Source organism: Mus caroli, chromosome 17 (genome assembly GCF_900094665.2).
Source record: "Mus caroli chromosome 17, CAROLI_EIJ_v1.1, whole genome shotgun sequence".
Lineage (NCBI taxonomy): Eukaryota > Metazoa > Chordata > Mammalia > Rodentia > Muridae > Mus > Mus caroli.
In genome coordinates this window covers 43,482,312-43,496,183 of record NC_034586.1, presented here as the reverse complement: position 1 = coordinate 43,496,183, position 13,872 = coordinate 43,482,312, and the positions used below count along the sequence as shown (strand labels likewise).

At 48.0% G+C, this 13,872-nt stretch overlaps 2 protein-coding genes across 3 annotated transcripts; one reads left to right on the top strand and one right to left on the bottom strand.

Annotated features, from left to right (window-relative positions):
* Nucleotides 1-2,685: 2,685 nt before the first annotated feature.
* On the top strand, nt 2,686-9,649 carry Rpl7l1 (ribosomal protein L7 like 1). 2 transcript variants are annotated; one of them, XM_021186580.2, is made up of 6 exons: nt 2,686-2,837; nt 4,055-4,215; nt 5,244-5,381; nt 6,163-6,272; nt 6,411-6,629; nt 8,438-9,649. In XM_021186580.2, the coding sequence occupies exons 1-5, from the start codon at nt 2,715-2,717 to the stop codon at nt 6,617-6,619; spliced, it is 741 nt and encodes a 246-aa protein (XP_021042239.1). In that variant the 5' UTR covers nt 2,686-2,714; the 3' UTR covers nt 6,620-6,629; nt 8,438-9,649. The 2 variants fall into 2 exon arrangements, with proteins under 2 accessions (XP_021042239.1, XP_029327478.1); XM_029471618.1 differs by having other exon boundaries at nt 6,411-6,624; nt 8,438-9,037.
* A 995-nt stretch (nt 9,650-10,644) lies between these two features.
* On the bottom strand, nt 10,645-11,239 carry C17H6orf226 (chromosome 17 C6orf226 homolog). The gene is given in 1 exon segment (XM_021149866.1): nt 10,645-11,239. A coding segment is annotated over 1 exon segment (345 nt). The 5' UTR covers nt 11,225-11,239; the 3' UTR covers nt 10,645-10,879.
* Between the last annotated feature and the right edge of the window lie 2,633 nt (nt 11,240-13,872).

Genomic DNA, 13,872 nt, shown 5'->3' with positions numbered 1-13,872 from the left:
TCTCTGTGTAGCCCTTGGCTGTCCTGGAACTCACTTTGTAGACCAGGCTGGCCTCGAACTCAGAAATCCGCCTGCCTCTGCCTTTCAAGTGCTGGGATTAAAGAAGTGCACCACCATGCCCGGCCTATGTGCCTCTGCCTTTCAAGTGCTGGGATTAAAGAAGTGCACCACCATGCCCGGCCTATGCATCAATTTTTACTCTCAATCTGGTTGCAACAAGTCTTAACTCCTTTGTTATGAAAGACCCCGCTTTGGGGAGACCATTGCACAAGTCCCAGGATGAAACAATGCCCCAGTAACTCCAGAGAAACCATTCTTGTTGCAATATCGCATGACGTTTATTCGGGAATTAGCATGCTGTAGCCGAGCTCATAACCCACACAGAGGCAGAGGAGGGTTTTTAAAGAATAAACTGCAAAGTGAGGGGAGGATAAGCCCACAAAGAATGGGGAAGCTGAGTAAACATCATAAGAATGGGGATGGTGAATTACAGCTCATCTCTCAGGCTGAAGGCGAAAGAACAAAGAACTCCATGCTGGGCTTTGTTTCTAGGGGTCTAAGAAGCACATTGAGTTGGGGTTTTACAGTTACAGGGTTTTTTTTGTTTGTTTGTTTTTTAAAGATTTATTTATTATTATATCTAAGTACACCGTAGCTGTCTTCAGATGCACCAGAAGAGGGCATCAGATCTCATTACGGATGGTTGTGAGCCACCATGTGGTTGCTGGAATTTGAACTCAGGTCCTTCGGAAGAGCAGTCAATGCTCTTAACCACTGAGCCATCTCTCCAGCCCACAGTTAACAGTTTTTAATCATATCCAATATGCTTATAAATCTTGAGATACTGAAAGTTACACAATAATCTTACGAATTTTTTTTAAAGATCAGATCTTTAATTTACTCATTTTTAATTTTTTTTTAAATTTATATGAGCATACTGCAGCTGTCTTCAGACACATTAGAAGAGGGCATTGGATCCCATTACAGATAGTTGTGAGCCACCATGTGGTGTGAGCCACCATGTGGTTGCTGGGATTTGAACTCAGGACCTTTGGAAGAGCAGTCCCCGCTCTTAACCACTGAGCCATCTCACCAGCCCAATCTTCCAACTTTTAAGATGACATTTATACTTTAACAAAAAATTTTAGAGCATTAAATTAAAATCAAAAGAATAAGAGGTGAGCCAGGCAGTGGTGGTTAACACCTTTAATCTCAGTGTTCAGGAGGCAGAGGTTGGAGGACCTTTGAGTTTGAGGCCAGACTGTGTGCAGAGTGAGTTCCAGGACAGCGAAGGCTACACAGAGAAACCTTGTCTCCAAAAACCAAGAAAATCAGGGCTGGTGAGATGGCTCAGCAGTTAAGAGCACTGACTGCTCTTCCAGAGGTCCTGAGTTCAATTCCCACCAACCACATGGTAGCTCACAACCATCTGTAAAGAGATCTGAGGCCCTCTTCTGGTGTGTCTGAAGACAGCTACAATGTTTTCATATAAGTAAAATAAATAAATCTTTAAAAACAAGCAAAAAATTATGAGATGAGCAGCGATAGTCCCCACTAGGACTATTGTTTTTATTTTTTATTTTGCTCTCCTTTCTTTGTCACATAGACAAGTGGCTCGCCCAATATGGGACAGAGATTTTTGAGGAAACTTAAAAACAAGCATGGTTCTAGCGCAGCCCATGGAATAGTTTAGAATACCTGGTGTGCCTGGTGCTGGAGGCCAGAAGAGGTTGTGTCCTTAATCCCCTTTGACATTCATCTGGTAATGACATTAGCGTGCTGAGTGGGCTAGTTTTTTAGTGTGTTCCAACATCATATCCCAGTCCTTGGGTACTCAACAATTCCTTGCAGAGTCCCACTGTAGTGAAGTGGTGTAGTGAGGAGCAGAAGAGATACAGAAAATAAGAAAAGTCTCCTGCCCATAAGCCAAAGGTGTAGGATAAAGGCTGTGGGTGGCGACCCTTTCTAGTGTTGTTATATAGTGGCGTTGTCCTAGGCTAGAGCATAAAACAGCACTGTGCTAGTATGTGGCAATGGGAGTAAATTCTGCAAAACTTAAACAAGTGAAGGCTCTTAGATGGAAATGGAGCATTTCTAGTTTTTGGCTCCACTGTTTACCCAACTTGTGTTAAGGCTTTGTAAATCTTAAGGAGCCCCCTGGCGGCCACTGGGAACCCGTAGATATTCATTGTATGGATGAGGAAGCCGAGATGCAGAAAGGTGAGGAATTCAAAGGCTCACAGAATAGGAATCACATTTTTATTTCCGCAAATCCTCCACAAATAACCGCCCACCAAATGTGAGTGCCACGTCGGTCCTTCAAGTCTCCGGGAATAAAAACCTCACCTAAGCAAGGCGGCCAACTTCTGTAGAGCCCGTGCCGTAGCGGAAGCTGCAGATGACTTTAAATTGTTCACAAGCGGCCGAGTTCGAGACCCTACAGCCTAACTGAAAAGGGTTGGATCCAGACATCTAGAGATGTCAGACTCTAGAGAACTTAGAAGGGATGGGATGGAAACTGGAGGGGTTTTTTGCCGGAATCCTGGCTATCAAGACCATTTCCCAGACGCTCACAGCCGCTAAGGAATCTCAGGCTGCCTGAGTCCTCCAGAGGGAGCGAGAGTCCCGTCTCTATGATCCAGGAGACGTCGAGGCGGGCCTCTCTACCCCGTCCGGTGAGGCTGCGCATGCGCAGTAGCTGAAGCGCTGGAAAGATGGCGGAGGAAGGGGAAAGAAAAAAGATTCCTTTGGTTCCAGAAAATCTCCTGAAAAAGAGGAAGGCTTATCAAGCCCTCAAAGCCACTCAGGCAAAGCAGGCACTTTTGTCAAAGAGAGAGGTAATTCTGAGGGGCGGGGGGTTTTAGGACTTGTAGTGGAAGGATTTTATTAAAGGGTGTCCGTTGAACTAGATTTGTTATCAGATCCCTCACTGGTTTCTCTCTCATAGTCCTCCATTTAGCAAAGATTTACTCACCCATCTTTCTGTGAGCAGAATGTTAGACCAGCCTTTAAGGGAAAAGTGAAGACATTTCCTGAATTCAGATTTAGTGGTAAAACACCAAATTTGGCAGGGAAAAAAATAGATTATTTTAAAAATGTTTTGTTGGAGTTTGTTTGTTTCTTAGATGGGGTCTGTACATATGGTCTGAAATACTGTATGACCAGGCTGGCCTCAAACTAACAGATCAGCCTACTTAGGCCTCTAGAATGCTGCGATTAAATTGCTAACTGTGGCACACTTATCATTTCAGCATTCTAGAAGGTTGAGACAGGAAAATGGAGAGTTTGGCTATATAAAGAGAATCTGTCTCAAACCAAAAGTATCCAACAATTTTAAAAGTTTATTTAGAGTCACGTGTGGTCTGGAGAGATGGCTCATCAGTTAAGAGCTCTTCTGAAGGTCCTGAGTTCAAATCCCAGCAACCACATGGTAGCTCACAGCCACCCATGAGATCTGACTCCCTCTTCAGGTGTGTCTGAAGACAGCTGCAGTGTACTTATATATAATAATAATATATATATATCTGTGGGGGGAGGGTATAGGGAACTTTCGGGATAGCATTTGAAATGTAAAGAAAATATCTAATTAAAAAAAAGAATTTTTTGGGCATGGTGGCGCACGCCTTTAATCCCAGCACTCAGGAGGCAAAGGCAGGCGGATTTCTGAGTTCGAGGCCAGCCTGGTCTACAAAGTGAGTTCCAGGTCAGCCAGGGCTACACAGAGAAACCCTGTCTCGAAAAACCAATGTGTAGATTCTGCACACAGTATGTACAGGATTTTTGAACGCAAAGAGAAGAAAATCCTCTTGTTTAATGATGCCTAATATAGTGTTGAATTTCCTAAACACCTGTATTAAATGTTACCAGCATATGAGCTCACCACAACTTTTCTTCATGTCTTACATTTTCTCAGTTCCATCTGGCGTCCTCGTGTGTCCCTTAGGTAATGGTCTGCCCACCTTTGCAGAACACTGAGAGCTGAGCTCTCTCACTAATGGTTCCTGGGTCAACTGTGGAGGGGAAGAAATGGTGATGTGTGTCTTCTCTGCCACAGAGAAAAGGGAAGCAATTCAGGTTCAGACGACTAGAATCTTTCGTGCATGATTCCTGGCGGCAGCAACGTGACAAGGTGCGTGTCCAGCGGCTGGAGGTGAAGCCTCGTGCTTTGGAGGTGCCTGATAAACATTCCTTGGCCTTCGTCATACGCATGGAAAGGTACAGTACCAGTGTGTTTTCAGAGTCCCTGGAATAGGTAAACTTCTGGTTCAGCTTCAGATGTCTCTGTAGGGAGACAAAGCCTAACCTACTACAGAAGATTGGCTAGAATTCAGAATTAGGACCCCGGGTGACATAAGGACACTCAGGGTGAAGGTGGGGCTCTTTTTTTTTTTTTAGATTTATTTTATGTATATGAGTACACTGTAGCTGTCTTCAGACACAGCAGAAGAGGGTATTAGATCCCATTATAGATGGTTGTGAGCCACCATGTGGGTGTTGGGAATTGAACTCAGGACCTCTGGAAGAGCAGTCAGTGCTCTTAAGCACAGGTCCATCTCTAGATCTAGTCCCCTAGTGATACCCTTTCTAAAGTAGTAACCACAACTTGACAAAAGACATGAAAGTAGGCCCGGCACTGTACCACATACATGCCTTTAAACCCAGCACTGAAGTAGGCCCGGCACTGTGCCACATACATGCCTTTAAACCCAGCACTGGAGCACAGAGTGAAGTTTAGGATTGCTCGTGGCCATATGTCCTGTGACAAGACACAGGGCACCGTGCTAGGAAGCATTGTCCACACTTAGCAGGCTTCATTGCCCTCAGCCGTGTGCCTCTTGGTAGAAAACCTCTGAGTTTGAAACTTGTGAGCTCTGCTATCATCAGGCTTCCTGGGTTGGACTTCCCTGGCTTTGACGACAGACTCAGACCTGCTGTGAATATGTTCCGTGCTTTCACTACCCACCCACTGAAGCAGTCTGGCTTCCCTAGGTAGACATACTTGTCCATATGGCCTACCATCCCCACTGTCCCCAACACTCACCCCACCAATCCATCATTCAGGAACTGTCCTATAGCATGCAGGGATTGCTCCATACAGTGGAACATGGTCTGTTTCCACTCTGCCTCCCACAACACTGAGCTCTGAGGTAAATTCTGTGTACCCAGTGAACACTCTAGCATTTCAGAATTGCTTGCAAACAGACAGCATAGACTGGGGTCAGACACCTTGACTATTGTTTCAGGATTGAAGGAGTGAGTTTATTGGTAAAGAGCACCATCATGAAACTTGGCCTGAAGAAATTGTTCAGTGGTGTCTTTGTCAAGGTCACCCCTCAGAGTGTAAGAATGCTGCGCACGGTGGAGCCTTATGTGACCTGGGGGTGAGTGCCATTTTCCATGTGAATTCCCTCGAACTCAGAGTGTGTAAAACAGATACACAGGGTATTGTTTTCCAATGTTCATGCTGTGTGTTGGGCATTTTGCTGTGGCAGTCACCAGAAATAAAGAGCCTTAGGTCCCAGGGGAGGGTAGTGATGCTGACAGTGGTCCCAGAGCTGCTGGCTCATTCAGTTGATGTTATGACTTGGTAAAATGAACAATACGGAGACTAATGTAATGCTTGAAGCCATGGTAGTCATGACCTTTGCTGGGTGTCGTGGCTCACACCTAAGTCCCAGCACTGGGAAGCTATGGCAGGGAGGTTGCTGTGGCTCCCAGGCCGGCCTGAGCTGTGCTGCTGCAAGACTCTCAAACAGAACCAGATTTTAGTACTGAGCATGGTGCTTTGGACCAGCAATCCCTGTACACCAAAGGCTGAGGCAGAAGGATTACTGCAAGTTTGAGGCCAGCATAGGCTATGAAAATAAGACCTGGTCTCAACAAAATATCTAAATTTCTAATTATATACTCAAGCCCTTGCTGGGATTTTCGGTTGGCCACTTAGTTGGCTCACCTCAGACTTCTGTACAGCTCAGGGCCCTCCAGCCTTGGTGTCTATAGAGTTGCAGGCATTAGCTGCTCTGCAGGCATTGGCTGCTCTGCTTTTCGGCCATCCTCTCAGTTGGGGCTCCCAATAGTCTACTCCCTGCTTGTGGGAGGTGGGTGTGGGAGGGTCCTGTACCTCTCCGTCAGTTCTTAGTGTCCCTGTTATGCCTTATGTAGATTTCCAAATCTGAAGTCTGTCCGGGAACTCATCTTGAAACGTGGGCAAGCAAAGATTAACAATAAGACAGTCCCTCTGACGGACAACACAGTGATCGAGGAGCACCTGGGTGAGTGTTGTGGCCTGGGCTTGGTGGCTGCGATCCAGGGTATATTCTTGGACCTGACAGTCCCAGCCTTTTGGGTAGTTTTCCCCCTTTTACTGGCTAGGTGGTGAACACAGAAATCTACACCCTCTTGTTTTTCAGGGAGATTTGGTGTCATTTGCCTGGAAGACCTCATCCATGAAATTGCCTTCCCTGGGAAGCATTTCCAGGAGGTCTCTTCATTTCTGTGCNCTTTCCTCCTCTCTGTGGCCCGCCATGCTACCAGGAACAGAGTGGGCTTCCGCAAAGAGATGGGCTCCCCGGGCTACCGGGGAGATCGGATCAATCAGCTCATTCGGCAGCTCAACTAGAGCAGGTGAGGTGAGTGTGTGCTGCCTGCTGCACAGCGCTTGTGTTGCCAGAGACCAGCCTCGGCTCGGAGAGGGCCTGAGAAGGGGTGACTGGAGGGGTGACTGGGAGCGGGGAAACAGCTCAAAGTCAGATGCTGGGTCCAAGCTGGCAGCCTGTGCCCTGCTCCAGACACTTGGCCAGCCTCCTCTCTGTTCTGCTTGAGACTGGATAGCTCCTCTCTTGCAGATTATAGGCACAGCTTTTTATTTTACAAATCAATCCAGATAGTTAACTCCAGGTTCCTATGAATCAGCCTCCCTTGACCACAGCTCCTTAATTCTTAGGAGACGACAAATGGACCTTTTCTTTTAACTTTGCAAAAGAATTCAGAGATCTGCCTGCCTCTGTTATCACAGACAGGGAGCTAGTTTGTGGGACCAGGTCCTGAAATGACCATTTCTATCACACCTGGGTCTAAGCTTGCTCTGTCCCAAGTCACTCTGGACTCAGGAATCTGTCTGCCTTTGTAAGCATAAACTGCAACAAAAATAACAAAACTTAGTGATCACCACTCCCTAAATCTCTTTATCTCCTTCCTTAATATCTTTCTGACAAACAAGCTGGCTCACAGCGCAGCTGCTTTTGTTCCTTTAGATTTGTTAAGCCCCTCATGTATGTAAGTACACTGTAGCTGTCTTCAGACACACCACAAGAGGGTGGCAGATCTCATTATGGATAGTTGTGAGCCACCATATGGTTGCTGGGATTTGAACTCAAGACCTCTGGAAGAGCAGTCAGTGCTCTTAACCACTGAGCCATCTCACCAGCCCGAAATTATGTATTTTTGAACCCGTTTTGTTTTTTTGAGACAGTTTCTCTGTATAGCCCTGGCTGTCCTGGAACTCACTTTGTAGACCAGGCTGGGCTCGAACTCAGAAATCCACCTGCCTCTGCCTTCCCAGTGCTGGGATTAAAGGCATGCGCCACCAAGCCCAGCAATTTTTTTATTTACCTGAGTACACTGTCGCTGTCTTCAGACACACACCAGAAGAGGGCATCAGACCCCATTACAGATGAGAGTCCTTTTCCACAAACTTAAGGGCTGTCATGAATGTCCCAGCATTTCCCTTTTTGCTGAGACCTCAGCCATGCCTTCACCCCTGACGCATGCTGACTCATTAGCATTAACGCTAACTGGGAGAACATTCCTGAGGAATGTAAGTCATTATACAAACATTATTCTACAAAGAGGCCTTATGCCCATAGCAGCCGTCAACACTCATGGAGGCTCACACCTGCTGGCCCTGTACCAGGGCCGAGGACCATGTCATTCTGTCCCCCACTGAGGCCATGCCAGACCCAGCACTGGTGTAGGTCAGAGGACACTTCTCTCCTCCTTTATTGGTTCTGAGAATCTTTATTGGGTAGTCTTTGTGGCCAGCAGTCTTACTCACTGAGCCATCTTGTTGGCACCTTGTCTGACTTTTGGTGGGCCATGCTTGTCAACTAGAAGTCCCTCTGTGCGCTCGAGAGCTAGTTAGCACTTGAAGAATAAGAGTTGTTCCTGTGTGAAGACAGGAACAAGCCTGTGTGTTGACCTGTTGGAAAGGGACAATGCCTGAGACAGCTCTGTTAGGTCACGGGCTAGAAAATGTCTGTGTTGCTATGGACTTAGCCTGCAGTGGAGGAGAAATCACATCAGAAACTGATTTCAGAAGGACTGTGCAGGCCGGTTGGTTACCTGTTCTGCTGAAGGATCGAGACTGGAACACTGTCGGTGTTCTCTCAGACCCAAGTTGAGATTGGTTTGTTGACACAGCTGTGTTTTCCTTCCTTAGGTTTTCCAAAAGCACCCCTCGGAAGTGTTTTTGTCGTTTAAAATTATCAAGTATCTTCAGAGAAGATTATTTTCTGCCTTCAGAAACTGACAGTAAGGTGCGAGCACTGGAGACACTTAACACAGCTCAGTCCATGGAAGGGGACGATTTCCCTCATTGGCTGCCTGTCTTGAAATCCACGCAAGCTGTGGAGGAAAGAATTACCCTGCTCATCCTGCCTTCTATCTTGGTGTTTAATTTGGGTGGGCAACAAGCACAAACCTCCCTCCCACCCCCTCCAAGACTCATAGAGCAGTGGGCCAGACCGAGCGGCGCACTTNAACATGGACCAAGAGGGGCCCGGTTTTACTTTTTATTTTTGTCAGGGTAGGCGGCCTTGTGTTTGCTTTGTTCCAGGCAGGGTCACCCTGTAGGCCCTGGCTGGCCTTACACTCCACAGCAGTCCTGCCTCCTCCTCCTAGGTGCTGGGATTAAAGGAGTGCGCCGCCATGCCCGGCTACAGCCTGCATTTTTATGCACATTGGTCTGTTAAGCTAGTTGCATTCTGTGGGGACTGAAGTTTAATCACTTGTCTTCTATTAAAAACTAGTGTTTGCCTGGGCCTGGTGTCTCAACCTTTAGTCGCAGCGCTTGGGAGGCAGAGGCAGGCAAACTTCCTGAGTTCAGGGACAGGCAAGCCTGCTCTACAGATTTCCAGGATACCCAGGGCTACACATAGAGAAAATGTTAAAGATAAACAAAAAGCTGGACAGTGGTGGCACACACCTTTAATCCCAGCACTCAGGAGGCAGAGGCAGGTGGATTTCTGAGTTGTAGGCCAGCCTGGTCTACAGTCTACAGGACAGCCAGGGCTACACAGAGAAACCCTGTCTCAGAAAAACAAAAACAAAAACCAATGCAGTGATAGATTGTTGTTTCCTAAACCACATGTACCNAGGAAATGCCCACTAAATTTCACTTGGATCAGTGTTAACTGATCATTGGGAAATGAGGTGACCAAAAATGCATTGCAACCTTGGACAAACAGTCCTAGCTGTTTAACATTCTGGGATCCTGCAGAATCCTGCATCTTCCTAAGTAGGGAAGCACTGTAGCATTGGAGTGCTTGCCTACTGCATGAGAGGCCTGGAGGAGCTGAGCTAAGGCTTCCATTTCTGGCTTGCTTGGAATTTAAAACAAGTTTTTTTCTATAAAGTAAAAGATTGTTTTTAAGAGTTTTGCGTGTGAGTGCATACCATCAGTGTGGGTCCCAAAGTAGCCAGGAAGTGTCGCTTGCCCTGGAGCTAGAATTACTGGCAAATGAAGGCTCAGAGGTGGATGCTGGGACCAATTCTAGGCCCTCTGCGAAAGCAGGTGCACTTGGCTTGTGTGTCCAGCCCCAAAGGCGATGGCTTATTGTGAGCCTGAGGCTTGCTTGAGTAACACCAAGTCCCAGGCCAGCCAGGGTTACAGAGACTCAAGAAACAAGTGGGGTTCATGTTGCTGGAGATGACCCAGGTCTGTTAGGACCTTGTCTCCATGGGTAGACATTCTGGCAGCTAGTATACTGCCATATGGGTCCTATGGAGAAGTAGCCACCCAGCCTATTTGGAAGGACTGCTGGCAAGCTTGGTGTCACTATGAAGTCAAAGACCGATGTATTAACAACCCAGACTCCAAAAACACTCGAGGGGGCCCAAGGTGGGCTCAGTGGTTAAGAGCTGTTCACCCAGTCCCTGGGCATCTGGCACCTAGCACCGTTTCACAAGCCCTGCGGGGAGGAAAGAGCACCTGATGCTCCCTCAGAAACCCTGGGTTTAATTCCCAACTACTCGTTTCAGCCTTGGAGGTGTATCTGGGCAAGGCACCCGCTGCCAAGCCAGAGCTTAACTGGGGGGTCAGGTGCATGGTGGGAGGAGAAAGCCAACTCCTATGGGGGTACCAACTACCAAACTGCCTCTGCCCCCACTACCTTAGTTGGTTCCAAGAGTCAAGGTTTTTAAGATTTAGTTTATGTAGCCAAGCACACTTGACACCAGAAGAGGGCGTCAGATCCCATTACAAATGTGAGTCACCATGTTTGCTGGAAATTGAACCTTGATCCTCTGGAAGAGCAGTCAGTGCTCTTACCACGGAGCCCTCTCTCCAGTCCCCCAACCCCAAGAACCAGGATTTCTATGTATCACTCTGGGAAGGAACCTTTTCATCAAACCCACACGACTGCGAAGTTAGAACTGCCTTTTGGATATCAGTTTATCAGAACAAGCGGGTCCAGGAGGTTGTGCCCTCCTACGGTGACAAGGGAAACATTTCCGTTACACAAATGGACTAGGACACAGTATGAAGTTGAAATTTAGCATCCAAAAACAAAGTTACTAGGCAACGTTGAGTACCCCAGGTGGCAAGTGTCCAGACTCAAGTTCGTGTAGGTCCCAGTCATGCCCTCCGGAAACACCTCGAGCATCAGGAAACCCTTGGGCGTCCGTCGAGTTGGGCGGCTGGACTGCCCCGGGATCGCTCCTCGATGGTCGGAGGCTGCGTCCTCCTGTCTAGGGCGATGGTGCAGGATGAGGCGGCGGAGCCCGCATCTTCCCAGGGCTTGGGCCTCCGAGGGAGCAGAGACGCGGTGGGTTCACCGTGGGTCGCAGTGATGTGGCGTTTCTCCAGGCCCGGGACCTCCTGGCCCTTCTGGACCAGGTGCAGGAGCTCCGCCAGGGTCACCGAGGCAGGAGCTGGCTCGGCAGACGCCAGTGTACCGCTCGGGCTGGAGACACCGCCACGCTGGTCCATGTCCTGTCACCAGCTCATTCTCCCGGATCGGGCTGCAAGCACTTCCGGGTGGAGTGGGAGCAACCACCTTCGTGAAAAGTAGAGGGGAGGCCAGACACCGTATCAAGGAACTTAGCCCAGGGTAGACCTTCCAAAACCCGGGCTAATTGTGCAGAAGCTGCAGCCTCGGTTAACCTCCAGCTCTCATTCCACAATATGAGATATACTGCGGGCGGGGTGGGGTTGGGGATAGAAGTGTGCAGCGAACGAGCCAAAAGTGAAGTTTTTGCACCTCGCGCTACAGTCCAGAGCCTGATTCTGTACGCTTTTCCAAGCAAGCAAGCGCTCGTCACAGTTGTTAATTGTGGTACTAAGGATCAAATCCCTGGTTTTTGTTGTTGTTGTTGTTGTTTGGGTTTGGGTTTTGTGTTGTTTGGGATTTGTAGTCAATTTTGGTTTGAGCCAAGGATTCATCATCTCCCAATGTCTGCTGCGCTACACCTCCCAACGCTGTTCAGATTTCTGTATCAAAGCTAGCCTGACAGGATGCAGTCAGTGGCTCATGCTTGTAACACCATATGCTCGGGCCATAGAGCCAGCCGAGTTACACACTGAAACATGTAAGTATATAATAAACAGCTTGATCTGGCACAGATCAAGAAATCAGTACGTAAAGCATACTTTGCATAATGTTAAAAGCACACAGCATGTTTACCCTTCATTGGAAACAACCCCATGAAACCCAAAAAGTGGGTAAGATGGCTCAGTAGGTAGGGCTATTGAATTTTTATCCCCGTTCTCATGTTTTCAAGGTCTCCTGTAGCCAAGGCTGGCCTTGAACTTGAACTCACAATATAGTCTCTGTGTGTGTGTGTGTGTGTGTGTGTGTGTGTGCGCGCGCGCGCACGTGTCTGACTGCAGATTCTTGTCCCTGCCTTCAAAGGGCAGAAGTAGGCAGACCGCCGCATCCAGCTGGCATTTGTCTGGGTTTGTGGGCATTCAAATTCTAACCCTCACACCTGCACGGCAGGCACTAACTGCTGACCATTCCCAACCCCAGCTTTGAAGTCCTGGCCCTCCACCTCTGCAGTGCTGGGATTACAGGGGTCCATGTCCAGTTTTGTATGGTGCCAGGAATGGAGCACAGGAGTTTATATGTATTAGCCAAGCACTTTACCAACTGAGAGCTCTGTCTGCAGCCCCTCTGGCACACTTTTCCTCATGTAATACTGAACCTCTTAGGGTTTTCTTTTCTTTTTTTTTTGTTTTGTTTTGTTTTGTTTTGTTTTTCAAGACAGGGTTTCTCTGGCTGTCCTGGAACTCACTCTGTAGACCAGGCTGGCCTCGAACTCAGAAATCCACCTGCCTCTGCCTCCCAAGTGCTGGGATTAAAGGTGGGTGCCACTACTGCCCGTCCCCCCCCTTTGTTTTAATTTTATTATGTGCATCTATGTCTGTGTACCACATGCATGCAGTACTGCTAAAGGCCAGAAGAGAGCAACTGAACCCTTGGTTCTGCTATCACGTTGGTATTGGGCTTTGAATTCTCTGGTCTTCTGGAAGGACAGCCAGTGCCTGGAGGCCATTATTGAGGGTCCCCAGTGATCTCTCCTGTAGCCCCTGCAGCTGTCTCTGCATGTTCATCCAACTTCCTGGACCTGACAGAGTCAGTGCAGCAGGCTCCCTGGCCTTCTAGCTTCTGGGCCTGGTCAGGCTGGGAGAGAGTAGCAGGAGAGAAGAGAAGGGTTTGACAGATTTCATTCTGTTTCCCCTCTTCAGGGTCTCATCGGTAGCAGTCCCTCCACACAGCCCTCTGGTTTAAGGGTTCTGACACAGCTCCCTTCTCACTCTCTCAGGTGCTACTGTTGCCTCCTGGGAACTCCCTTGTCCTTGCCCACATCGCTCTCTGTCCATGGACTCTACTAAATTCTCCTTAGATTTTCCAATGTTGTCGTATCTTTCTCTCCCGCCCTTCCTCACCAACACTAGAAGTGGTTCCTTCCAGGAGCAGACAGAATAGAGAGTTAGGATTAGCCCTCCAACACTGTGCAAGGGGACATGCTTGTGACTGGAGGGGACATGGGTGTGACTGGGGATCCCATTCTGTGAGGAGAACATGGATAGATGTTGTGCCCAGCTCTGCGTGGCCATGTTGCTTGTTTTACATCTATAGGGAAACACAAGGATCCTCCACATCTGACAGAAGGGGAGGATGCACCTCGAGGGTAGCTTGGATTGGCACCCTGGCTGAAGGCTGGCCTTGAGACATCACTGTGAGATCACCAAGTTCCAGGACCGATTAAATGCTCAGCCCTTCCTTTCTTATAGGATTTCATTTTGTAGTCCAGGAAGGCCTGGAACTCACCACCCACCTACCTTAGCTGCCTGAGATTCTGGCATGAACTCCCACACTTGGACTTCCCTTGTAAAAATCAGAAAGGTAAAAGTTACTGAGTGGACCTTGAGATGGGTCAGAGACGTTATGTATCTATATGTTCGTATCTATGATATCAATGTAGATAGATAGATAGATAGATAGATAGATAGATAGATAGATAGATAGATAGATAGAGACGGACAGTAGCATAAACACGAGACCTCCACCTCAGTAAGGGAGAAAACAAGAAGCAACTCAGGATGTAAATTGTCCTCCAACTTCCATACATGCACTGTTAATGCACACACAC